We start from the raw sequence: 27904 nt of genomic DNA, 5'->3' as shown, positions 1-27904 counted from the left end.
CTGACAACTTTAATTTCTGATGCTTCTGCTTTACAGACACGGAGATATATTTATGAACCACACTGAAAACTGGATTGGCTCTCAGTACAGGAAGGTGGTTTACAGAGAATACACCGATGGTGAATTTGTGGAGATCAAGGCCCGACCTCCACAAGAGAAGCATCTGGAACTCCTGGGTATGGTACAGATCATAGCCATGCACTGCCGGCCCCAAGGGTGGCCTGAGAAGGGACAGCAGGGACAGAGTAGCCTGACAGCATCCATCCAAGTGTGACATCTTCCCGTCCTCCCATTGTCAGGGAGCATGCTCTTTCAAAGAATGGTCAACCAGACAACCAGCTAACACACAAACAGCAATCCATATCATCATGGTTGTCTAACCAACATCTGTTGCCCTCAAGTTCCTTTCCCATCCCTCTGCTGAGCCTGGACATTTTAACTTGGAATAATCTGATACCTCAGAAGAGCAGGCAGAGTATTTGCATAACTCCTTCAAGGTCCTGGATTCTTCATGCACAGAGCCATAAGAACACACCAAAAATGTAATTCAAGCCAAAGAGAAACCCCTTCCATGAGAGAAGTGCTAAGGATGGAAGGGCTGGTTTGAGTTCAGGAGGCCTTGAACTTGGCCTTCTCAGGACCTGCTGGGCCAGGCTGATGCCCTGGGCTGCCTGATGTGGTGATCAGAAAAGCTCTTCTGGCTTTCCCTCCCCACTTCCACCTGGGAGTCACCAAACTTGACCCCATCACGAAGATGAGATCTTTAGGCAGAGGGCTAATCTAGATGAATTTCTGAAATCTGTTCCCCCCCTTTTTTTCCTGTTCTCATTTTTAAATGCACAAGATGACTTATATAAATAGTATGACTTTACAGTGTTTCTTAATGTTAAAAAAGGCACCAGGACAGCCAGCTTGATAAATTATTAAATGCCCCATCCATCCTCCCCGTACCCTCACTGTCTATTAACACTGGCATCCAAGCTTGGTTTGTGACACTAAGAGTCAGCCCCAGTGGGAGCATTCCTTCTTTTGAGCTGTGTATGTCAAATGAGCTCCAGGAAAAAAGCTCACTGGTCCTACCAACAAGAGTGGGTTGCCCCTCAGAAAGCAACTGAGGATCTGCTCAGTAAAATGACACAAAGCCGTGACTCCATCAGAGGCAAGCCCAGTGGTGCTTCTCCCAGGAGACCATGAGGCCCATCCACTCGTTTTTTGCAGCTCAGAGACAGGCCTGTGCCCCTGAAGTTCCAAAGGGCACAGGATGGGCCACCCTCTGTTCTTTACTGCTCCTGGTGACCTATCAGGCCCCAAATCAGAAGACATTCACTCCTACCAGCACAGCAAGCCATGTGGAATTAAAGTGGTAATGAATGACAAATAATCATTTTAATATATGTATACACATGCACATATCTGGAACTATATCCAACTTTGCTGTTTAAAAAACATGCATTCTTTTCTAGCTTTATCATTAAAAACAAAATAACATTTTTTCTCAGACATTTCCTGATTCATACTAAATATTTTCTTCCAAAGATAAAAACAGTCCAACAAATTTCAGATTTATTTAGGACTTTAGCGGTCTTCTCAGAAAAGCAACTAAAACCATAGTTTGAATCTGTGAAGAGTGGATGGGTGCCTTCAGAGCCCCTACCATGAGCGTATCTCTCTATGAATGTAGTGGAATGCCGTGAACTCCCAAGGTATCCAAGTACTGAGAAATGACAGTGGACATGCATTAGTGAAATCCCTGTATTGATCATAAATTAGTACATAGATGTTTTAATTTTGTTCTTATCTTTCAAATCCCTTTTATACACAATATTTCATTGGATCCTCATTGTGGTTATTATTATATTGATATATCCATTTACCAGATAATGAGCAATTTCAGACTTGTCAAAGGTTACTTACAGAAGTTACATACAGAACTGAAAGTTACCATATCATGTGGATATGGCTTTTCCTGGAGACTATGTCTCAGCAGTAGTAAAAATTTAAGCATTTACTGAGTACTTACTGTGTTTCAATGCACTGCAATAAGCATTTTACATACATTATCTTATTTAATCCTTACTATATCCCTATGAGAAAAGTGGTATTAAGTCCATTTCATAGGGGAGGAAATTGAGTCAGGCAGGTTACTTGACTTGCCCAAAGTCTCTCTAATAAGTGAAGAAAGCAGGATTTGAACCCAGGTTGGTCCAATTGCCAAACACTACATGAGTATTTAATATTACATGTATTGCCTTCTAAAGGAAGTATGCTAACGGGGAAACTAACCTTTGTTTTACTTTGCTAAAAACTACCTACATATATATTACATCAGTGTTGAAAAGAGCAAAGATAATGCACACAGACTTGTGTTTTGCCTTTAGGCCCGATGGTTCATGCTGAGGTGGGTGACTCCATACTGATCATATTTAAGAACAAAGCCAAGCGGCCCTACTCCATCTCAGCCCATGGTATTGAAGACATGGAGAGTGGGAAGCAACTCCAAGCGTCTGTCACAAAGCCAGGTAAGTTACACAGGAGATCTGCTCCATGCTGATAAGGACCCCAGACTGAACTCTCTTATCTTTTCTGATCTTTGAAGGCTCTTGGAAAGTTCATCTTAATGTCAATATGTTGCAGCCATCACCTAGTCACTCCTAATATGAGATCATCATTCATCCAATGACCAAGTGGTTATGGTGTTTCTAGGGCTCCATTAGGGACCTAAAAGTGTAGTAAGACATAATAATAGCTAATACATATTGAATGTTCATCTTTTGCCATGTGCTATGCTTTATATTTAAAAAAAACAAACAAAAAATTCATTTTCCTTACAATAGCCCAACAAGGTAGACACTAACATATATCATTGACTCTGATACCATTGATTAGAATATCCATCTTTATTTTTATCTGTTACTGAAAAAGGACAGAACACATGGCCAATTAAACCTTAGCATGCCACTGATTGAAAGATGCATCTTGATTTCAGTTATGTTAAAATATGAAAAATGCACACCCTATAATTGAGGAAATATGGTATTGTTATGTCCATTTAATAGATGACTAAAGAACAGAGGGGTAAAGAACTTGACCAGGTCATACATTAGTAACAGTGGAACCTCAGTTTGCTGGAGTTAGAACGTATGCTCTTAGCCATACATTTCTCTCGAGTCGCTTAAAGTGAATTTGGAAGAAAAAAAAAAGACAAGATGAATCATTTCAGTAGTAATGTGGATTAATCATAATGGAATTCTAACTGGCAAAGAGTTTCAAGAATATATCTGGGAGTGTTTATAAAAGTTTCAGAGAAGGAAAATCCGTAAAGATTGATTGATTCAGAGCAAAGAAAGAAAGGCGTAATTAGGGAAAGCTTTCCAAAAGAGGTGGTACTCCAGTTGGGTTTTAAAATGTGCATTGATGGGAGAGAAGATCTCATAATTTAAAGAGCTTCCTATAACATTTACACAGTTGAAATGTGGTTGTAGTAAATGTCAAGATCCTCTGTGACCTTCAGTTATTAAATTGAGAGCAATCATAGGTATAATTACAGGGGAATTATATTCCATTTTACTTCTTATGTGTATATATATATGTATAATACTAAATACTATAGTAATTGCAATAAAGTTCATATAAACTTTTAAAAATTTAAAGATGCATAGAAGGAAGAAAAGAAAATAATCTAATGCACCACTAGAAAAAGTTAGCAAGGTATTCCTACAAGGATGGGGTTGAGAAAAAGAAATTGTCACTGACCACGATTCCAACCTCTCTTGCCACCTCACACCCCACCCCACCCCCAATTCAGAAACCTGTGTTTTGCTGCTTCAAGAAATCTCTCATGAACATTCTAAATATCTATCTATAGAGAGATACTTAAACACATTTTGGAATATCCCTACAATGAACTATTACACAGCCATTAAATGATGTTTAAGAAGATTTTAATGACCTGGAAAAAACTTGTGGTATCATGTTAAGAAAAATACAAGTATGGAGCAAAGGTTAAAAAGGAAATAAGCCAAAATGTTAAAAATGGTTGTATCTTCGGGGTAGTATTTTAAGTAATAGTTAGGGTGATGCTCCTTTCTACTTCCTCACATTGTTTGTATTTTCTACATTTTCTGTCTTGAATGTCTCGCTTTTATGAAGAGGGAAATGGTTTTAATTGGGTCAAAAAAGCAATTAAAGTTATTCAGTTTTGGTTATGAAAAGTAACTCAGGAGGGAGGAAGAAAGGTGCCAATCAGGCATGGGGAAGGGTTCTGACAGGGCTACGGATCAGCTGGGGTGAGCCCTCACAGGCTGCTGTGCCCTGATGGTGAGGACTGGCAAGGGACATAGCTCTTCTGTGCTGACTGACCTTCTAAGGATCCTTGATGGGATTATGGGGGTAGAGGGAAGAGTGATTAGAATGTGGCAAAGAGCCTTTTTCTCACTGCAACTTGGAGGGGGAGAATCCCCACAAGGGTCTCTGTCTGACAAGGTTGAAAGTCTTGGGAGAGCCCAGAGAGTGGGGGTAGGAGCAAGAAACTAATTTTGTACACAAAATCCAAACAAGTTGGAGAAGAATGGTTAATTCAAACATGCATGAGATAAGTAAAGAAGTCCCTCTCAAATTTCTTCTTCTCCTTTTCCTTCTTCTTCTTTTTCATGCCACCAACTCAACATGCATGCACTGAGCATCTTCTTTTATTTAGAGCTGTGCTCCCCACCGGGGTGAATAATGGATCATTCCAACTTTAATAATACCACCCCTTAGCCACTTGCATTGAAGAAGCTAAATATCAGCAGTTTATCTTGCAATTAACAAGGCAGAGGGGCTATAATGAAAGGTAATGGAAACTAGATCTAAGGTTATATTGCTAACCTACTGGTGTATGAGCAAATATGGAGCAGTTACATGCAAGCATTATTTTTATTTTGCCTTGTGGTTTGCATTCAGCTATAGGCTGTATGTCCTGATAAGGTAGGGATGGGACCTAGACAGTTCAAAAGGAGAGAGCAATTTAAATGTGGCTTTTATTTGAGACTTTTACAATGTGATTATCTTGCCAATTTATGTGAATTTGTGACTCCTCCGCAAGGCTCTGGGTCAGCCTGAGGGGATGCATAGATGTGGTGCCGGGCATTCATTTGTTATTAGTATACATACAGATGAACATTTATTGACTGCCTTCAATGTGAGGCACTAACCTAGATATTTTATTTTATTTAATCTTCACAGCAATCTGAAAAGTGGGATGACTAACCCACTTTACAAGTAAGGAGACTAAAGGTCAATGAAGTTAAGTAGTTTGTCAAAAGTTAGGGGCGCCTGGGTGGCTCAGTCGTTAAGCGTCTACCTTCGGCTCAGGTCGTGATTCCAGGTCCTGGGATCGAGCCCCACATCGGGCTCCCTGCTTGGCGGGAAGCCTGCTTCTCCCTCTCCCACTCCCACTGCTTGTATTCCCTCTCTCGCTGTGTCTCTCTCTGTCAAATAAATAAATAAAATCTTTAAAAAATAAATAAATAAATAAATAAACTTTTAAAAAAAGTTAGATAAATAGGAAATGATAGGGTTGAGATTTGAAACAGTCCCTCTGATTTTCTCTGGTTCTAACTAGATGTCACTGGTCTGCACATTAGAATCACCTGAGAAGCTTTAAAAAAAATACTGATGCCCTAGTCCTAGACTCTAGATACTTTAATTTCATTGGTTTGAGATGAGACCTCAGCAATAAGAGTTTACAAAGGTCCTTGGCGATTCAATCAGAAATCAAGGCTGAGTCCCACAGTAACTCAAGTGTGCTCAAGCCTAACTCTTGGGAGGGAGATATGAAATTTGAGGAGAAAAAACAGTGAGGAATACAATACGTCTTCATGTCTTGAGTAAACATCAGTTGATAATAGAAAGGTCAAATTAGAAAGAAAACCGTAGTCTGGAATGAAAAATCTGCCATTTTGCAAATTCAGAAAATCAAGATATAAGTTTAATTGGAACATTTCTAATAGATGAGTAATTCTCCCCAGCAATAAACATTAACCAAAATATATAAAGATCTGTTTGTTATTTCTTCAGGTAAAACATCTGAACCAAAGGTAACACTAGTAAATTCTTTCTATTTCTTCTCATTTGTTTCAGGAGAAATAAACACCTACAGGTGGAATGTCCCTAAAAGGTCTGGTCCAGGACCAAATGATCCCAATTGTATTCCGTGGGTTTACTATTCAACAGTAAACTTTGTGAAGGTAAGACTGAGAGAGCAACCAAAATGCTTAATGTAATATGGCTTTAAATCAATTAATCAATTTATCACAACTCTGGTGAGTATATGTGAAGGGTGGAATGGTTGAGAGCAGGGATTTCAAACTATGGCCGTGCATATTTGTTCACATTGTCTCTGGTTGAGTTGAGTGGTATTAAGAAAACAAACTTCAACTGAGTAAATTTTAAAGATCTCATTGGCTTTATTCAACAATTCATGACTTGGGCAGCTTCCCATCTAGCAGATAGAAAGGATCTCTTAAGAACTATACAAAATGAAAGACTTGTATAGGCAGAAGGGGGCAAAACAAGGAAGTTACTAGCAAAGAGTGGATTGTGTATGGCAAGGTCACCTTCCTTTAAGGGACAGCCAGGGGTCTGTCAGGCAGATTACCTCACTAGTACTAGTGATTGACTAGCTTAAGATTCTGTTCCTGGGAGAGATTGAAACTGTAATTAACTTAGGAAGTAACTCTTGGTTTGGTGAGGTGGGCTTAGCACAAGTAACTCCATTTTGGACCTGTTGTCTTTTTTTTTTTTTTTTTTTAAACAATTCCCCACTTTTGATCAAATTCTCATCTTGCCGGAGAGATGTGATCAAAATTTCGGGCATTAACACCTCTCCCAGCTACTGCTCTGAAGCTCTCACAACTTTTGTTGATTCCCTGTGTGGCATTCATAGGTCATGATGCTTATTATTGAATCTCTGTGGTATTCATAGGTCACAACTTCAGGTTCACATTTCTTAAGTTGGTCATTCTCTTCATTCTTTTTCCAATGTACCAGTCTTAGCAAGATCATTTGCTCATTTAGCAGCTATGAACATGCACTGCAGGCTTTTGAAGGAATACAGCGAACCAGGGAGACTACTGTGATGATTATAAGCAGACTAATCCCCACTTTCTGTTGTGCACTTTGGAGCCATGATCCCCAAGGCAAAACAATCAAAATCAAATAAGTCAAAGAAAGACCAGGTTGAAGGAGTCACTTTCTAAAGCCAAGTGGCTTATTCAGTGGTTTTGTGTATCTGAGTTTCAACTTCCCCAGAAATGTTATCGGGGTGCAAGTGGTGTTGGCCACAGCACCAACACCTCCTTGTTCAGCTAAAAGATAATAAAAGGTTCTCCTATGATCCAGAACAACTTTGGCCTTGCAAATATGGGGGGTACTGCTAGTGAGATCTTCTTGTGATTGGGGCAGATCTGATTCAGATAATCATATGCTATGATTTGCATAAGCATTTGTGTTTAACTGAAAAAAGTATGGTTATAATTGGAGAAAGGTAAAGATAAGACATGGATATTCTGATGTTAAAAGTTGGACTTTGTGAGCCTATGGACTCTGAGAAACAATCTGAGGGTTTTAGAGGGGAGGGGGCAGGGGGGTGGGTTAGACTGGTAATGGGTATTAAGGAGGGCACATACTTCATGGAGCACTGGGTGTTATACAAAAACAATGAATCGTGGATCACTACATCAAAAACTAATGATGTATTGTATGGTGATTAACATAACATAAAAAAAAAAGTTGGACTTTGTAAGTGACTCCTAAGTTGTGATGTGGGGGATCAATTAAGGATAGAAGAAAAATTAGTGAGAGGGAGGACCACAGGGTCTTTAGCATCATGGACAGGAGTTTTTGATGTCAAATCCAGCAGTCTGAAAGTTTACCCCCCCTTAGCAAGGGCCTGGAAGACATGGATGATGGTGTTATCTTTCCAGACCAATGCCAGAGTAAAGGAAAGAAAGAGAAGAAAGAAGAGTTTGATGTTTAGTTAAAGTATGAAGCTTTGATGTGGTATCTTAGGTGGAAGCAGTCTAGCTCAATGTAGGCTATTTCTTTTCCTAGTCAATTTGATTTGGAAATCTCCAAAGTTTGTACAGAACCAGATGACAGGTAGAGCCTTCTTCATCTCTGAGATGTACTCAAAATTTAGTTTTACAAAAGTGTCAGTGGTCAGAACACTTGAAAAGGCCCTTCCCATGAGTCTCATTCTTATAAAAATATCAGAGTAAAATAATAACTCTCTGTGAATAATAAAAAACTTTAACATTGCCCATGGTTAAAGATCTAATGAGAGTTCATTATGGAATTCACAAGGAAACTTGGTTATTTCTGTAACATACAACATTTTAAAATAATAACGAATTATGACTGATAATGTGATATTAGGATATATCAAATTTCTAGGAATTTTATACAATTTCTAGAACATTTATAATATGTATCTATACAAATATAATATAAGGAAGGCTTAATATTACTTCTTATTTCACAACATTTCCCGTGTGATTTAACATATCAAATACACTTAGTTTAACATCTCTCTTTTAATAAGGAGAGAGAACAAATCTTTTTCATTTTTTAAAGATTTATTTATTTATTTGAGAGAGAGAGAGCGTGCAGGGGGAGGGGCAGAGGGAGAATCCCAAGCAGACTCCTCATTGAGTGTGGAGCCCGATGCAGGGAGATCACAACTCAAGCCGAAACCAAGAGTTGGACGCTCAACCGACTGAGCCACCCAGGTGCCCCAAGAACAAATCTTTTGAAATGTTCCAGGGACCCTCTTAAAAATATCCCAAAGTTGGCTCAAGGCCAAAAAGACTTCATTTAGAAATTGATTTTGGGGAACTTTCTCAAAAATATCAAAAGGCTTAAAAACACTTGGCCAAATAGGATCATAGGTCGCTGTGAAATAATAAGTAGTTATCCATTTAACCATAGTGACAAGACTTCACAAGGCAAATACAGAATGCTAAATAGTTCTAAAAAAATCTTAGCTCTTTTAGTAGAGAAGACTCAGTTCTCTTAAGTAATCAAAGACTTGATAAAGACAACATGAAATACAGAAAATTATTTTGGTAAGACAGACTCTTTGTTTTCTAGGCAGATTACTTAAAAGGTAAAACACACACACACACACAACTGTTACTATCTTTTATCAAGAGCAAACCAATAATCCAAGAAAACTTTTCGTTTTAACAGAGAGTAAACCAAATTCTAACTTCATACCAGTGTACTTTTTAAAAAAGTATAATTAACATACTATTAGTTATAGGGGTACAACATATTGACTCAACAATTCTATATATCACTCAATGCTCACCACAATAAGTGTTAGTCACTATCTGTCACCCTACAACATTATTATAATATTATTGACAATATTTCCTATGCTGTATTTTTCATCTCCTAGATTTATTTATTGTATAACTGGAAATTTGCACCCATCCCCCCACCCACTGCCTCTCTGGCAAATACCAGTTTGTTCTCTGTATTTAAGGGTCTTGGTTTTGTTTGTTTGTTTATTTATTCCTTGTTTCTTTCTCTGTATAATCCATATAATCATAAGTTTATTTCTAGTCTCTCTTTCTCTGTTCATTTGTTTTTTAGATTTTTTTTTTTTACTTTTCAGAAGTGAAATCATATGGTATTTTAATTTCTCTGTCTTACATATTTCTCTTAGCATACTACCCTCTAGGTCCATCCATATTGCCACAAATGGCAAGGTCTCACAAATTTTTTTATAGGCTTAGATAGATAGATAGATGATAGACAGATAGCTATCACTTCTTTATCCATTCATCTATAAATGGACATTTGGGTTGCTTTCATATCTTGACTATCATGAATATGATGCAATAAACACAGGGGTGTATATATCTTTTTGATACCTAGTAGTGGAATTGCTGGATCATATGGCATTTCTATTTTTAATTTTGAGGAACCTCCTTACTGTTTTCCACAGTGGCTGCACCAATTTACATTCCCACCAACAGTGCAGGAGGGTTCCTCTTTCTCCACATCCTCACCAACATTTGTTATTTCCTATCTTTTTGATTCCAGCCCTTCTGACAGTTGTAAGGAGATATCTCACTGTGGTTTTGATTTGCCTTTCCCTGATGACTAGTGATTTTGAGCATCTTTTCATGTGTCTGTAGTCCATCTGTATATCTTCTTTGGAAAAATGTCTACTCAAATCTTCTGTGCATTTTTAAATTTGATTACTTGCTTTACAGTGTTGAGTTGTATAAGTTCCACATATAGTTTTAATATTAACCCCTTATTAAAAAATCATTTGCAAATATAGTCTCCCATTCAATAGGTTGCCTTTTCATTTTGTTACTGGTTTCATTCATTGTGCAAAAGCTTTTTATTTTGGTATAATTCCAACTGTTTATTTTTTGCTTTTGTTCCCCTTGCCTGAGGAGATATACCTAGAAAAATGTTGCTGTGGTTGATGTCAGAGATATTACTGCCTATGCTCTCTTCGAGGATTTTTATCGGTTCAGGTCTCACATTTAGATCTTTAATCCATTTCAGTTAATTGTTGTGTATGGTGTAAGAATGTGTCCCAGTCTCATTCTTTTGCATGTAGCTGTTCAGTTTCCCCAGCACCATTTATTGAAGAGACTATCTTTTCCCCATTGTATATTCTTGCCTCCTTTGTCATAGATTAATTGACCATATAATCATAGGTTTATTTCTAGTCTCTCTATTCTGTTCTATTGATCTATGTGTCTATTTCTGTGCCAGTATCATACTATTTTGATTACTACAACTTTGTAGTATATCATGATATCTCAGATTGTGATATCTACAGTTTTGTTCTTTCTCAACATTGCTTTGATAATTTGTAGTCCTTTGTGGTTACATACAGATTTTAGTGTTATCTGTACTAGTTCTGTAAAAAAATGCTGTTGGCATTTTGATAGAGATTGCATTGAATCTGTAGGTTGCTTTGGGTAGTACAGACATTTTAACAATATTTGTTCTTCTAATCCATGAGCATGGACTATCTTTCCACTTGTTTGTGTTGTCCTTGGTTTCTTTCATCAGTGTTTTATAGTTTTCAGAGTACAGGTTTTACATGTCTTTGGTTAAGTTTATTCCTAAATATTTTGCTCTTTTTGGTGCAATTATAAATGGAATTATTTCCTTATTTTCCTTAAGTTCTCTTTCTACTACTATTATTAGTGTATAGAAATGCAACAGTTTTCTGTATATTAATTTTGTTCTCTGCAACTTTGCTGAATTCATTTATCAGTTCTAATAGTTCTTTGGTGGCATCTTCAGGGTTTCCTATATGTAGCATCATGTCATCTGCAAATAGTGACAATTTTACTTCCTCCTTACCAATTTGAATGTCTTTTATTTCTTTTTCTCATCTCATTGCTATGGCCAGGGCTTCTGTTACTATGCTGAATAGAAATGGTAAGAGTGGATTTTTTTTTTTTTTTTTTTGTATCGTTCCTGATGTTAGGTCAAATACTTCCAGGTTTTCACCATTGAAGATGATGTTATCTGTGGGTTTTTCATATATGGCCTTTATTATGTTGAAATGTGTTCCCTCTAAACTCACTTTGTTGAGAGTTTTTATCATAAATGAATGTTGTATCTTATCAAATGCTTTTTCTGCATCTATTGAGATGATCGTATGGTTTTTATCCTTTCTCTTATAATATGATGTATTCACATTGATTGATTCACAAATATTGAAACACCCTTGCATCCCTGGAATAAATCCCGTTTGATTGTGGGGAATAATTTTAACTGTAATGTTGAATTCTGTTTGCCAATATGTTGTTAAGGATTTTTGTATCTATGTTCATCAGAGATATTAGCATGTAGTTTTGGGTTTTGCTTTGTTTTGTTTTCATAGCATCTTTGTCTGGTTTTTGGTATCAGGGTAACATACTGATCTTGTCCACTTATGAGCCCTTGGCAGCCTCAGGCAGGCCCCCCAACAGCACAGGCACCAAACCCTGCCCTGTGCATCCATGGCAGGCAAAGCAGATCCTTGCAGCTCACTGCTCTGAAGGCAAACACATTTCTGCCATGACAGTACAGGGCACACAACCCACAGAGGAGACATCCCTGTATCACCTGGTTCTGGTGACCAGAGGGCAATGTGCTACAGGACCTCTTCTACAAAGGCCACTACTTTCAAGAGTAGGAGATGTGGTTGACCTCCCTAATACATAGAAACAAACACAGAGTTAGACAAAATGAAGAGACAGAGGAATATGGGACAAATGAAAGAATAAGACACAATCACAGCAGAAGAGCTAAATGAAATGGAGATAAGCAATATGCCTAATAAAGAATTCAAACTAATGGTCATAAAGATACTGGACTTAAGAGCGGATGAACTCAATGAACACTTCAACAAAGAGATAGAAAATACAAAAAGGAACCAGTCAGCAATGAAGAATTCAGTAACTAAAATTAAAAAAAAAAAAATACACTACAGGGAATCAACAGCAGATTACAGGATGCAGAAGAATGGATCAGTGATCTGGAAGACAGGATAATGGAAAGCAACAAAGCAGAAAAATTTTAAAAAGAATAATAAAAAATGAGGATATGTTAAGGGAACCCAACAACAACATCAAGCATGATACTACTCACATTATAAGGATCCCAGAGAAAAGAGAGAAAGGGGAGCAGAAAACTTAAGTGAAGAAATGATACCTGAAAACTTCCCAAATCTGGAGAAGAAAACAGACAACCTGAACCAGGAAGCACAGAAGCCTTCTAATAAGATTAACCCAAGGAAGTCCACACCAAGATGCATAATAACTAAAATGGCAAAAAGTAATGATAAAGAGAGGATTTTAAAAGCATCAAGAGGAAAGAAAAGAGTTACATACAGGGAAAACTCCATAAGGCTATCAGCTGATTTTTCAGCAGAAATTTTCCAGGCCAGAAGGGAGTGAAATGATATATTCAAAGTGCTAAAAGGAAAAAACTTGCAACTAAGAATACACTACCCAGCAAGGTTATCATTCACAGTAGAAGGAGAGAGAATTGTTTCCCAGACAAACAAAAGTTAAGACGTTTATCACCATTAAACCAGCTTTAGAAGAAATGTTGAAGGAAATTCTCTGAATGAAAAGAAAAGGCATAACTAGAAGAAAATTATGAAGGGAAAGAATTTCACAGGTAAAAGCAAATATATAGTACAGGTAGTAGATTAATCATTCATAAAGCCAGTGTGAAGGTTAAAACACAGAAGTAGTAAAATTGATTATATCTACAAATTTAGTCAAAGGAAACACAAAATTAAAAGATGCAAAATATGAGATCATATACATAATATGTGGAAGAAAGTAGAAATTTAGTGCTTTTAGGATATGTTTGAATTAAAGCAACCATCAACATAAACTGCTATGCACATAAGATATCATAAATAAATCTAATGGTAGCCACAAATCAAAAACCTATAGTAAACACACAAAAAAATGAAGAGAAAGGAATCCAAAGTTAACATTAAAGAAAGCCATCAAACTACAAGGGAAGAGAGCAAGAGAAGAAAGAATAGAGAAGAACTATAAAACCAACCAGAAAGCAGTTAGCAAAAGGGCAATAAGTACACACCTATCAATAATTACTTAAAATATAAATGTAATAAATGCTCCAATTAAAAGACATAGGATGACTGAATGGATAAAAAACAAGACCCATCTATATGCTGCTTACAAGAGATTCACTTCACACCTAAAAACACATAGAGACTGAAAGCAGAGAGCTAGAGAAACTTACCATGCAAATAGAAGTGAAAAAAAAAAGAGGGTAGCAATACTTATATCAGACATATAGGCTTTAAAAGAAAGACTGTAGTAAGAGGCAAAGAAGGGCATTACACAATGATAAAGGAAACGATCCAACAAGAGGATAAAATAATTGTAAATATGTTTGCACCCAACATAGAGTACCTAAATAAATAAGGCAACAGATGTAAAAGGAGAAACTGATATAATACAATAATAGTAGGGGACTCTAGGACCCCACTTACTTAAATGGATAGATCATCGAGACAGAAAATCAACAAGGAAATGGTGGCTTTGAACAACACGTTAGACAAGATAGAACTAACAGATATGTACAGAACATTTCATCCCCAAACAGCAGAATACACATTCTTTTCAAGTGCACATGGAACATTCTCCAGGACAGATCACATGTTAGGCCACAAAACATGTCTCAATAAATTTAAGAAGATTAAAATCATATCAAGCATCTTTTCTGACCACAACTATATGAAACTAGAAGTCAAGTGCAAGAAAACAATCCTGAAAAGAACACAATTGCATGGAGGCTAAACAACGCACTACCAAACAATAAATGGGTCAATCAAGAAGTCAAAGAGGAAATACAAAAAATAAATGGAGACAAATGAAAATGAAGATACAATGGCCCAAAATCTTTGGGATGCAGCCATAGCAGTTTTAAGAGGGAAGTTTATAGCAATACCTCAAGAAGCAAGAAAAATCTCAAATAATCTAGCCTTACACCTAAAGGAGCTAGAAAAAGAAGAACAAAACCCAACACTAGTAGAAGAAAGGAAATAATAAAGACTAGAGCAGAAATAAGTGAAAGAGAGACTAAAAAAAAACACACACAATAAAAAAGATCAATGAAACCTGGAGCTGGTTCTTTGAAAAGATTTACAAAATTGATAAACTTTTATCCAGACACATTAAGAAAAAGAGAGAGAACTCAAAATCAGAAATGAAAAAAGAGAAATAACAACTGACACTACAGAAATATAAAGGATTATAGGAGAATATTATGAAAAATTATTGGACAAATTGGACAACCTAGAAGAAATGGATAAATTCCTAGAAACATATAATCTTCCAAAACTGAAGCAGAAAAATAGGAAATTTTAACAGGCCAATTACTGGTAATGAAATTGAATCAGTAATCAAAATACTCCCAACAAACAAAAGTCTGGGATTTCACGGGTGAATTCTATGATACATTTAAATAAGAGTTAATATCTATTCTTCTCAAACTATCCCAAAAATAGAAGAAGAAGGAAAACTTCCAAATTCATTCTACAAGGCCAGCATTACCCATATTTCAGTGTATTTTGATATTAAAATGTTTTTTTACTTAAATTTATTATAGTCTTAGCCAGCTTGACTCACATTAAATTTCTTTTCCAAGATTCCCTTCTACAAACCTTCTACAACTTCCTTTTTTACATCCAAATTTTGTCCTTTTTCCCCCCTCTTCCTTATTCTGAAATAATCAGCCTTGCTCTAGGACAAAATTACTTTCTTTTCCCTCAACAAAAACGCATCTCCATTTCTCATACCTTCTTTTACCAAAAACACACAGCCTAGTTTCCTTGCAAACAGAGTTATTTCCCTTATTGTTTCTAGTAGCTTGAATATATTGAATTTTTAACCATTAATCACCATGATTTCTAGTGAAAACAAAAAAGTAAACAATTGTTAACTGTCTTTTACATTAGTATTCTGTGATTTGGCAAATTTATAAATACATTTCATAACTTGTAGAAATATATTCTTCCTCATAGTAATGTGGCATAAAACTTGTTTATTAATAAACCCAAATATCTTAAGTTTCTTGGTAATAAGAAGTCAAAAAAGTAGGTAAACCCATGTTCAGTAATTAGTGTTTCGGTATTTTATTTTATCTGGAAATGATCTAGATATTAAATTACTATTCATCCTTTCATTTCACTTAGCAAAACTCTAAGGTTTTAAATTATCAAAAAGATGTGAGGACACTATTTAGGTAGACATACCATAAAATACCATTATTGCTGAAAGGTTCACCTAAATACTACCAGCATTTTTCACAGAGTTAAAACAAACAGTCCTAAAATGTGTATGGAACCACAAAAGACCCTGAATATCCAAAGCAATCTTGAAAAAGAAAAACAAAGCTGGAGGTACCACAATTCTGGACTTTGCACTATATTATAAAGCTGTAGTGCTCGAGACAGTATGGTACTGGCACAAAAACAGACACATAGATCAATGGAACAGAATAAAAAACCCAGAAATGGACCCAAAACTATATGGCCAACTAATCTTTGACAAAAAAGGAAAGAATACCCAGTGGAAAAAAGACAGTCTCTTCAACAAATGGTGCTGGGAAAACTGGACAGCCACATGCAGAAGAATGAAACTGGACCACTTTCTTACATCATACACAAAAATAAATTCAAAATGGATGAACCTAAATGTGAGAAAGGTACAATCAAACTCCTAGAGAACACAGGCAGCAACCTCTTTGACACCATCTGTAGCAACTTCTTACTAGACAGGTTTCTGGAGGTGAGGAAAACAAAGGCAAAAATGAACTATTGGGATTTCATCAAGATAAAAAGCTTCTGGGGGTGCCTGGGTGGCTTGGTTGGTTAAACATCTGACTCTTGATTTTGGCTCAGGTCATGATCTCAGGGTTGTAAGATTGAGTCCCCCATCAGGCTCACACTCAGTGTGGAATCTGCTTGAGATTCTCTCTCTCCCTCTGTCCCTCCCCCACCCTCTTAAATAAATAAATAAGTAAATAAATAAAATCTTTTTTTTTTTTTAAGCAAAGGAAACAACAAAACTAAAAGGCAACCTACAGAATGGGAGAAAACGTTTGCAAATTGACATCTCTCATAAAGGGTTAGTATCCAAAATATATAAAAACTTATCCAACCCAACACCCAAAAAACAAATAATCCAGTTAAGAAATGGTCAGAAGACATGAACAGACATTCTTCCAAAGAAGACATACAGATGGCCAACAGACACATTAAAAGATACTCAACATCACTCACCATCAGGGAAATACAAATCAAAACCAGAATGAGATACTACCTCACACCTGTCAGAATGGCTAAAATTAACAACACAGGAAACCACAAATGTTGGCAAGGATGCTCTTACACTGTTGGTGGGAATGCAAACTGGTAGTCACTCTGGAAAACAGTATGGAGATTCCTCAAAAAGTTAAAAATAGAACTACCCTATGATCCAGCAATTGCACTAGTGGGTATTTATCTAAAGGATATAAAAATACAGATTCAAAGGGATGCATACACCCCAATGTTTATAGCATGATCAACAATAGCCAAACTAGGGAAAGAGCCCAAATGTCCATCGACTGATGAATGAATAAAGAAGATGTGGTATACATACAATGGAATATGCAATATACAGTGGAATATTACTTGGCCATCAAAAAGAATGAAATCTTGTCATTTGTAATGACGTGATTGGAGCTAGAGAGTATTATACTAAGGGAAATAAGTCAGTCAGAGAAAGACAAATACCTATGATTTCACTCATATCTGGAATTTAAGAAACAAAACAGATGAACATAGAGGAAGGGGAAAAAAGGGAGAGAGGGAAGTAAACCATAAGAGACTCTTAACTATAGAGAACAAACAGAAGGGTGATGGAGAGGAGCAGAAGAAAGGGCTAAATAGGTGATGGGTATTAAGGAAAGCACTTGTGTTGAGCACTGGATGTTTTATGTAAGGGATGAATCACTGCATTCTGCTCCTGAAATAATATTACACTATATGTTAACTAATGAGAATTTAAATAAAAACTTCAAACATTAAAAAAAAGTTCACCTAAAAACTCTAATTCCAGTTACAGCTATTTAATTCACTTGTTTTTAACAATTATGTTTAGAATACTTACGAAAATTTCATCATACAAGTTATTTTTCTTGCTGACAAAATTTTTAACAGAGGTAATGTGGACTTATTTAACTAATAAACCCAAGTAGAATAAAAGTTGTAGGTCTGCATTATTTAATGTTAATAATTCTAAAGACATGTACATTTTAATTAAGCCATCAAACTTAAATTAGCTTTAATACTGAATATTTTTCCAGATCACATGAACCTAAAAAGCAATGGGTTACTTTCTATTATATTTTTGAGAATTTTATAAATACTTAATTCATAGAAGTACTTAATTTTCTTTAAGTCAATTAAACAGAGCTCTTTTACAAATTCATTTTGGCACTACCGTGCCAAGGTAGAAAACATCACACATCTATAACACACACGCACACACGCATGCATGCACATGCATGCACACACATACACAGATATAAACAGATCTTATAGATTCTGCTCTAAAATTCTGCCATGAATCAAGCACAATAATATGAAATCCACTAGTTATAATAGAAATTAGATCCAAATTGTGTTTCTGGTAGATGGAAAAAGTTAAGGTTACCTATTAAGATGATCAAAGCTTTTTATTAATATTTGTGGAGAAGACATGATTTTTCATTTGCCCAAGTTCCAAAGAAACTCCCCACCTCCTTGTTTTTCTTCTGGTAAGAATTACCTCCATGAAGTTTGTATATCAAAGAGATGGCTAGATAAAAGAATTCCTGGAGAAGACCAGGTAGAATATTTACAATCTCAAGGGCACAGGGAAAGAATGCAAGTTCTTCCAAAAAGACGTTTGTTTCCTAAGACCAGGATTTTTACAAATTTGTGATAAATAGGTGAGGTTTGGGGGATTGATAAATAGAATAGGTGGATTTTGAATTGTTTCTGGAGCTGCATTTTTGGTTTTGTCAAGATTTGTGAGATGAGGGTAGTTGCTTTAATTTCTCAAAGAATTGGGTTGCAGCCTAAATGATACTGAGGGGCTGATGTACCCACCTAACCTCATTATTTTCAATTTGATTTTTTTAAAAATATAAGTCAGGAAGAATTTCCAGCTAAGATAAAAATCAAAAGATTTCTATGTATTTATAATGGTTTGTCTCTGGAATGTTTTAGTAAATCCTTCTACAAATGCTTGAGATGTTTTTCTTTCCTCCTGGATACATAGGTTCATTTTTGCTTAGGGAAGGAGATCTAAAACAAGTTTCTGTCAGGGTCTGATTATCAGCTTCCAATATGGCCAACTTCTGGTGTCAGAACTACTTTAAAAATTTAAATATCTTGTCACTTTTCAGCCAGGAAAATATTTCTGGCAGTATTGAACACCCCTTGTATATAAAAGCTGTCGACCTTTGAGAGTCGGGGACCTGGGGTGGCGAAGGAACTGAGAAAAAGAGACAACAGTATAGCAAGGCACAGGAGACCCCGAGCTAACAGCCCGAGGTGCCAAGGTTTATTTTCCATACTCTTATATACCTTCTACAGCGATATAGATCTATAATGGTTTACAGCAGGGGCGTAGTAAGGCACATGCCTCCATGTATACAGGATTAGTCAAGCACGTAAGAATCTTTAAAAGAGAATTTACAGGACAAGGGGGCAAAGAGGGGAGTGCACAGTGTGCTGTTTACAGCTGGCTTCCTATCTACAAAACATCTTCTGCTGCGTACTTTAGAACAGACCACACACATCCCAAGGGCATTTCACTCTGATCCTTTTGGGTTATTTTTAACCCTGCAATCCCGAGTTTTCTGAGAGATCTCGGAGTCTGAGCAAACATGCACCAGTGGTCATTGTGGTGTTCTGTTTCCTACAGCTCCCCCTTTCTTTTTTCAAATTAGCTGCTGTCGTAAGCACTCTGTGATGGAGATTTGGGGCACTCATTTGCTTTTTTGAGGGTACAGTATCCAGGATCCAGACCCCCCATATGGGCCTGGAGAAGAAGTATGGAATCCATCCTGCGCAGAGGTGCATATCACCACCACTAACATAGCCAGGATCAAATGTTCAAGGGTTTTGGTAGATCTGGTCGTTTCCAGGACTCTCTCCACCCTCTGAGTGAGGGTCTTCAGTTGCCCCCAAGTTGGGGGTATTGTCGGTGGCAATTTTCGTTTTCGAAGGCTCTTCAAGGAGAGTGTTGCCATCTCTCGGACAGGGGGTTGGGTAGTCAATCCCTGCAGCGGCTGAGAGAACTCTTCTGTTGTCTTTATCACTGGTCCCGGGCCGGACTTTCCGAAGAGGTATCCAAATTGCTCGACTGGATCCATCTGGAATGACACAAGCATAACCAGGGCCTTGGGTAATTAATTTCCCGGGCAACCAATTATTTTCATTATTTTTTATCCACACGGGTGCATCCTGAGTTGAGATTGACCTGGCGAGAAATGTTTGTCAGCTCTAGTATATGGTTCTCCTTGGGGTAAGTTTAGAAAATTAAAAATATATAAGGTTTGTGCCATGAGGTCTCAGGGGGAGATTCCCCCTTTCTTTTTTGAAATAGTTTCATGGAGTTGTTTTTTAATGGTGGCATGCGCCCTTTCTACTACAGCTTGTCCTTGAGGATTATAAGGAATACCTGTGATATGCTGTATTTGCCATTCTGCAAGGCAGAAGTCAAATGTTGGGAAGTGGCCTGATACATATTTTGTAATTCGGTTTCAGTTTGTGACGCCAGTAAAATATCATCCATATAATGAATAATGTAGGACCGAGAATAATGCTTTCTAACAGGTCGGAGGACCTGGACAACATAATACTGACACGTGGTAGGAGAACTAGTCATGCCTTGTGGCAATACTGTCCATTGATATCGTCTCATTGGTTCCTTATCGTTATTAGTGCTGGGGATAGAAAAAGCAAATTTCTCCTTATCCTCAGGGTGAATGGCAATGGTATAGAAACAATCCTTAAGATCTATTATTATCAATGGCCATTGTTTGGGAATGGCTGTAGGAGTGGGTAACCCAGGCGGCAAGGCACCCAAAGGCTCCATGATGGGATTAACATTCCGAAGGTCTATTAAGAGCCTCCACTGACCTGATTTCTTTCTGATAACAAAAACAGGAGAGTTCCAAGGAGATTGCAAAGGCTCTATATGTCCTGCCTGCAATTGTTCTTGAATAATTTGTTCTAAGGCCTGCAATTTTTCTATCAGAAGGGGCCATTGAGGAGTCCAAACCGGGGAAGAAGTTTTCCATGTTATTTTAATGGGGGCAGGCCTCTTTTCCTCAATGGCCCCTAGAAAAAAGGGTAACCCAGTCCAGCCCTATGAGTTTGTCCTTGGGCAATGATAGGCTCCATGATTCCTTGATGTTGTTTGCCTAAGCCCTGTCCTGGTTTATAGCCCATCTTTGTCATGATTTGATTAACTGGCCGATCTGGGGTGATGACTAGCTCGGCTTCCCACTGTTGCAAGAGGTCTCTTCCCCAAAGATTAATGGGGGTATTTAAGATGAAAGGCTGGATAATTCCTTCTAATTCATCTGGTCCCTCACATTTAAGTGGCACAGTACTCTGTTGAATTTCTTCTGCCGTCACAAAACCTATTCCTTCTGAACTAGAGGTTGCTTGCGTGGGCCAGGTATTAGGCCAATGCTGGGAGGATATTACTGAAATATCGGCTCCAGAATCTACTAGACCTGAGAAAGTCCTTCCTCTAATTTTAAGAGTCATAGAAGGATGATCAGTCTGAGTCAATAATGAAACGCATTTAACCATGAGAGGATCAGTACTACCGAATCCTCCTCGTCCAATCTGTTGGGACTGACCAATATTTACATAGGGTAATAATAACTGAGCAATTCTATCTCCTCCCTTAAAAGTCCAAGGAACCTGAGTCTGTGCAACCACCATTATTTCTCCTTCATAGTCAGAATCTATTACTCCAGTCATCAACTGGATTCCTTTAAGATTTAGGCTAGACCTTCCTAGCGCAAGACCCATGGTTCCTCTTAGTAAAGGTCCATAATAACCCGTGGGTATTTTTTGAGGTCCAAGACCAGGGTGAAGAAGGAGTTACTGTAAAAGGAGTGGTTAAATCTACTGCAGCACTTCCCTGGGTAGCAGGACTGAGGGATAACACGGAGGGTTTATGTGCGCAGCAGAAGTTGCTGGAGAGGCGACATATTGAATCCCCCATTGTTGTTCGGGGCCCAGGGGTGGCCCTGCATCCCGTTTACCAACCTTAACGGGAGTGGGTTACCTTGCCTGTCAAATTTGGATTTGCATTCCTTGGCCCAATGTTTGCCTTTGCCACAACGAGGGCAGAGGCTAGGGGCAGTATTTAGAAAGGGAATTGGCTCTAGGTTGGGGGGCTTTATGGCATTCCTTCTTGACATGTCCTACTTTCCCACAATGATAACATTTTATATCCTGTTGTTTTTGTAGGGCCATGAGCTGAAGGGAGGCTATCTGAGCTTGATATGTAAGAGTATCAATGTTTCTACATAGATGAAGATAATCGAGAATGTTTCCTGTTTCCCTATGTGGCCGGATGGCCGCTTGGCAGTCCTCATTAGCATTTTCAAAAGCAAACTGTCTTAGCAAGTGCTCTTTAGCAGGTTTATTATCGACTTGGCGGTCAATAGCCATTTTAAGCCAAGAAATAAAATCAGTATATGCTTCTGTAGGGCCTTGCACAATTTTTATATAACTTTGCCCCACTTCCCCTGAAAGGGTTAGCTTTTCCCAAGCTGCGAGGGCGATTTCAGATACCTGTACTGTGGCTGCAGGTGGGGTGTTAACCAATTGCTCTCGAACATCTGAAAAGGGGCCAGAGCCAGTGAGCATTTCAAAAGAAATATGATGCATGGCTGGGTTAGCCCAATGCGCCCGGGCTTTCATATAGGCGGCATCTGATAACCACATTTTCCATTGTAATAAATCTTGTGGCTTAAGGCAAGCCTGTGCAACCATATGCCAGTCATGAGGGATCCACTCCCCAGAATTTGCCCAAGCTTTCAAAATCTCTATAGTATAAGGGGCTGTGGGTCCATACAAGTGGCAAGCCTTCTTTAGTTCCCTTAAGGTATTTAAATCTAATCCCTCATAGACGGGACCAGCAGCTTGTGGTGGGTCTATGGGGAAAGCCATAAATAGATAATTAGCTCCTTGCCATCGGAGTTCCTTTTCGAGAGGTGAGAGAGCTAGGGAGGATCATTTGAAAGAGAATAAATCTATTGTGGAGGGAGGTTGATCATCTTCGGTGGGGTCCTCCATTAAAAGCTGGGTGGCCGTGGGTAACGGCCGGGACTGTGAAGCGGCGAAAACTTTTTTACTTTCAGTCTTAGCCTTTCTAAAGTCTCTTCATCTAATTCATATGTATGTAAAGAGTTAGTAGTTTCTTTAGCAACCTCAGCCAGGGATAACTTATCCCCAGTTTCCATAGTATTGATAACCACTCGTACTAAAGCCCAAATGGGCCAGAAATCAAGGGGAATCGTTTCACCCTGTCTCATAGCCTTCAAGACATTATCCTTCACTCAGATCCAAGTCTCCTCATCTAAGGAGCCTTCGTCTGGAAACCAAGGATTATATTCAACTACTGTTTCCAAACATTTTTCTATGTGCTGCTTAGTAACTTTAGCTCCATATTCTTTAAGAAAATGATGTATCAATGCAGCAAAACTTGATGCTTTCACATTTGATTGCCCCATAATCCTGTAATAAACTTTCCTGCTTACCACCTTCTGTAGGGTTCCTAGTGCTGGCCGATCACTCCTCAACAGGGGCTTCAGGTCCCTATTCGGGCGCCGCTTGTCGACCTCGGAGAGTCAGGGACCGGGGGCGGTGAAGGAACTGAGAAAAAGAGACAACAGTATAGCGAGGCACAGGGGACCCCGAGCTAACAGCCCGAGGTGCCGAGGTTTATTTTCCATACTCTTATATACCTTCTACAGCGATATAGATCTATAATGGTTTACAGCAGGGGCGTAGTAAGGCACATGCCTCCATGTATACAGGGTTAGTCAAGCACGTAAGAATCTTTAAAAGAGAATTTACAGGACAAGGGGGCAAAGAGGGGAGTGCACAGTGTGCTGTTTACAGCTGGCTTCCTATCTACAAAACATCTTCTGCTGCGTACTTTAGAACAGACCACACACATCCCAAGGGCATTTCACTCTGATCCTTTCGGGTTATTTTTAATCCTGCAATCCCGAATTTTCTGAGAGATCTCGGAGTCTGAGCGAACATGCACCAGTGGTCATTGTGGGGTTCTGTTTCCTACAAAAAGCAGTCCCTGAAGAGGGTACAAAGGATACTACTTTCCCAAGACCTAAAGTCACACCCAAAGATAGGCAACAGAAAGAAATGGCAACCTGCATGTCCCAGGCAGGAGAAAGCCAAGTCAAGTTCTTAGGACATAAAACAAGGCAAGCAAGAAGGCAATAGCTATCCCTGGGAGAGAAATGATCAGTAACCAACAGGTATGAGTTTGGAAAGGAAAGAACGACGTAAAGTTTTATTTTCTGCTCTTAACTGGACACTACAGAAAGAGATTCAGGAGAGCTGACTCTTAGTAAGAATTCTTATCCTTCTCTGGCTTTTACCAATTTTCTCAGGATCCCCTCTGTAGGCTCCACCATCCATTAGAATTTGGCAAAGTTTTTCATTCATTTTCATTTTAGTTTCCCCTGGGCTTTTTAAGGAAATAACATAGCAGTTTACCAGAAAATCCATCAGTCTTATCAACTCTGGGGGGCCCCCACAATGGAGGGCTCTCTTTTGTAGGTAGATATGGGGGCATTTGAGTTGATATTGAAGAATTTGCACAAAACCTTTAAGGACAGGATTTCTCCTTATGTCTCAGATGATTACAAATGAGACATCAATTTCTGGGCCAGTGTTTTGATGATGGACCCCTAGGAGGTTGTAATGAAGAAGGCCTAGGTATTGTTTTAGATACTTTTTGCATCTTTAATTTTTCATTAGCCTTTTGCAAGGAAACTTTTAATGAAGTTATTTTGGAATCTTAAAGCCTTTTGGAAGGTTTTACATACCAATTAAAATAGGTATCCCATTCTGTTTGCTTGATTTGGAAACTCTTGTTTGTAAGCGCATTTCTTTAAAAAATTATCTTGTCTCATGGGAATGTTGCCCATAATGGCCATTGTAATTCTAAGTTGTCTTTAGTCAGATTTTGCCATTTTAGTAGTATGTATAGTTTCTGGGACTGTAGTTCTAAGACATAAAATAAGCAGATGTGCCAGAAGGTGGCGTGCTCAACTCTTTGGAATTTGAGGAGCCTTTTTTTTTTTCTTTTTTTTTTTTTTAGCTAAGCTTTGGGTCTCTTGGAGACAAACTAATACCTAAGGGGGATGTACCACTGGGTTGGGGATTATGTGGTGTTTTACAGTGTGCCTTGTTACACAGACATTTTCTTGAGGTTGGTGAGTAACCTGGTGTCAATCTAACCCATTACATGACCAGTGTATTCTACCATGGGAGTCTCAGGGTTAAGTAGCAGATGCTCTAACAACTTTTAAGTGCTCAACCCATGCCCACCAATTTTGCAGCTTTTGGCTTCCAAGATTCCATTAGCAATAGCCTTTACCTACACAAAACAAGTAAAACAAAATTCTGTTTTGGACCCAGCCCAGTTTTTATGTTGGATCCAGTCTGACTCTAGCCAGTAACGACCAGCAGTTCCCAATGTGGAATTTGGGGACTGAACCAAGAGCTGGAGATTCCAATCAAATGGGGAACTGTGGAAAGCTAATTAGATGGGGAGCTTGATGCAAAGAGAGTGGAGCTCAGAACCAAGAAAAACTTACTCACAGCCCTCAGAAATGGCTAGAAAGAGAATTCAAAGTTCTGCAGGTTTCATGCCTGTGTTTCTCATTGTTCCTGAAGCCATCAGGACTGTTCTTTGTATTCCATCACTGCTACCAATTCTCTTAAAAAGCAAAGCTCAACTGAGCACATTTTACAATCCTACAGGCTTTATTCAGTAACTCATGAATCAAGCAGCATCCCACCTAGCAGACAGAACAGAGCTCCAAAGAGCTGCACAGAATGAAAGACTTTCATAAGCAGAAGGGGATAGGATAAGGAAGTGAATAGTAAAAAACAGATTGTTTGTGGCCAGGTCATCTTCCTTTAGGGGATGACAGATGTCTAAGAGGCAGATTACCTCATTGGTGATAACCAGGTAACTCCAGATTAAGATTCCACTCCAGGAAGAGGTTGAAACTGTAATTAAGTTAGGTATTAAGTCTCAGTTTGGTGACATGGACTTAGCATAAGAGACTCCATTTGGATTCTATTGTCTCTTTGTAAACAGTAGTTGTGACAGAAACAGTATGGCCAAAAAAGTAAAAAAGTATTTACCATCTGGTGCCAACCCTCGATCTAAAGTTAAGGTAGTGAAAAGAAGGGGCACCTGCACCCCTAATGGTCATAGCAGCAATATCCACAATAGCCAAACTGTGGAAGGAGCTGAGATAGCCTTCAACAGATGAATGGATAAAGAAGATGTGGTTCATATATACAATGGAATATTACTCAGCCATCAGAAAGGATGAATACCTACCATTTACATCAGCATGGGTGGAATTGGAAGGTATTACGCTAAGTGAAATAAGTGAATCAGAGAAACACAATGATCATATTGTTTCACTTGTATGTGGAATGTAAGAAATAGCACAGAGGATCATAGGGGATGGGAGGGAAAACTGAATGCGAAGAAATCAGAAAGGGAGACAAACCATGAGAGACTATTGACTCTGGGAAACAAACTGAGGGTTATGGAAGGGGAGGTGGGTGGGAAGATGGGGTAACTTGGTGATGGGCACTAAAGAGGGTATGTGATGTGATGAGCACTAGGTGTTATATGCAACTGATGAATCATTGAACACTACATCAAAACTAATGATGTACCATATATTGGCTAATTGAATTTAAATTTAAAAATAAAGTACAAGTTAAAAAAAAACAAAATCCCAATGTTTTAGTTACCAAATTTAGAACTTACATGATAGCAGGAAGCAAAAGAGGATATGTAAATAATCATAAAATAAAAATATATTTCAATGTAATTTATATCATGGTTTTTGATGTGTGAAATCTATCATTTTTAAAGGCATTACCATTGCTATCTGGACTCAGGAAAGAAAGCACACTCCAAACATAATAACTGAAACTACAAACTATTTGACTAATAAATAAACTAAATTTACTTAGCAATTAAACATTCAATATTGAATTCAAGTCAGATATGTGTATATAAAACAACTAGTCTCTAATTATATGTCATAAATCAAAATCCAAACTAAAGTCATATCAGATATATAATGTAAGCATTGCCCATTATTTAAAAAAAGGTGAAGGATTATCTAACCTTCCTCTTAAATATTAGATGCTATATTAACATCCTTGAGTTGTATTGGACAGTGCAAGAGTTCAGGAGAGAAATACAAGACACTTGAAAAAATAAAATTACATATTGGAGTTATGGGAAACCCGCATTTGTTTATTCCTTTGTGCATCCCAATAAATATTTATTGAGCATGTATGATATGTAAATGACCCTACCAAGTTCTATGAGGGATGCAAATATTCTTGTCTTGAAGGAATTTATCATCTTTGGGGAAAATAATACATGTGCACACCCATAATTATAATACAACTCAGAATCTGGTGAGTTCAGTAGGAGTACAGGGCTATATAGAGGGCATTAGAAAGAGAGTCTGAGAGAATGTTGTGAGCAAAGCTGAAAATAGGAAAATAGAAGGTGCGTTTGGGAAATGTTGAGCATCATACTGGCTACCATATAAGGTACAAAAGGAAAGCAGTTTGGGGGAAGTTAAGCTAGAAAAATCTATTGCGGGGAGCATATGAGGGGCTTAAGGACCTGTTGAGGATTTGTATTTATGCAGCAGGAATATCACTGGAAAATCACCGAAGGCTGATGGATATGGGAGTGATGAGATTGATCTGATGGTGGTCAAAAGATAGGCTGGAAGTGAGGTGAGCCAGAGACCAGAAAGGAGCCAATTTCTGGTCCAGAGTAAGGCATTATGATCCTACACTAGAAGCATGGCAGATGGAATGGAAAGAAAGTCATAGAATGGAGAGGCATTGTGAAGGGCAAAGAAATGTAAGATTTGAGAGCAAACAAGATGGGACAAAGTGAGGAAGAAGGAAGAATTAAACACTGAAATATTTTTCTGACCTAAATGACAGGAAATAGCACAGTGCTACCAACAGAATTTG

At 38.0% G+C, this 27904-nt stretch overlaps 1 protein-coding gene across 1 annotated transcript in view; it reads left to right on the top strand.

Moving 5' to 3' along the window:
* The window catches only part of HEPHL1 (hephaestin like 1), a 92564-nt gene that overhangs the window by 53983 nt on the left and 10677 nt on the right, over nt 1-27904 (top strand). The window contains exons 13-15 of the mRNA XM_027580503.2: nt 37-176; nt 2379-2519; nt 6121-6227. Coding sequence (XP_027436304.1) covers nt 37-176; nt 2379-2519; nt 6121-6227 — 388 coding nt within the window. The remainder of the gene's footprint in view (nt 1-36; nt 177-2378; nt 2520-6120; nt 6228-27904) is intronic.

The sequence above is a fragment of the Zalophus californianus genome, chromosome 11 (genome assembly GCF_009762305.2).
Source record: "Zalophus californianus isolate mZalCal1 chromosome 11, mZalCal1.pri.v2, whole genome shotgun sequence".
In the NCBI taxonomy this organism is placed as follows: domain Eukaryota; kingdom Metazoa; phylum Chordata; class Mammalia; order Carnivora; family Otariidae; genus Zalophus; species Zalophus californianus.
The sequence above is the reverse complement of the archived record's forward strand: the minus strand, read 5'-3'. Positions and strand labels throughout refer to the sequence as shown.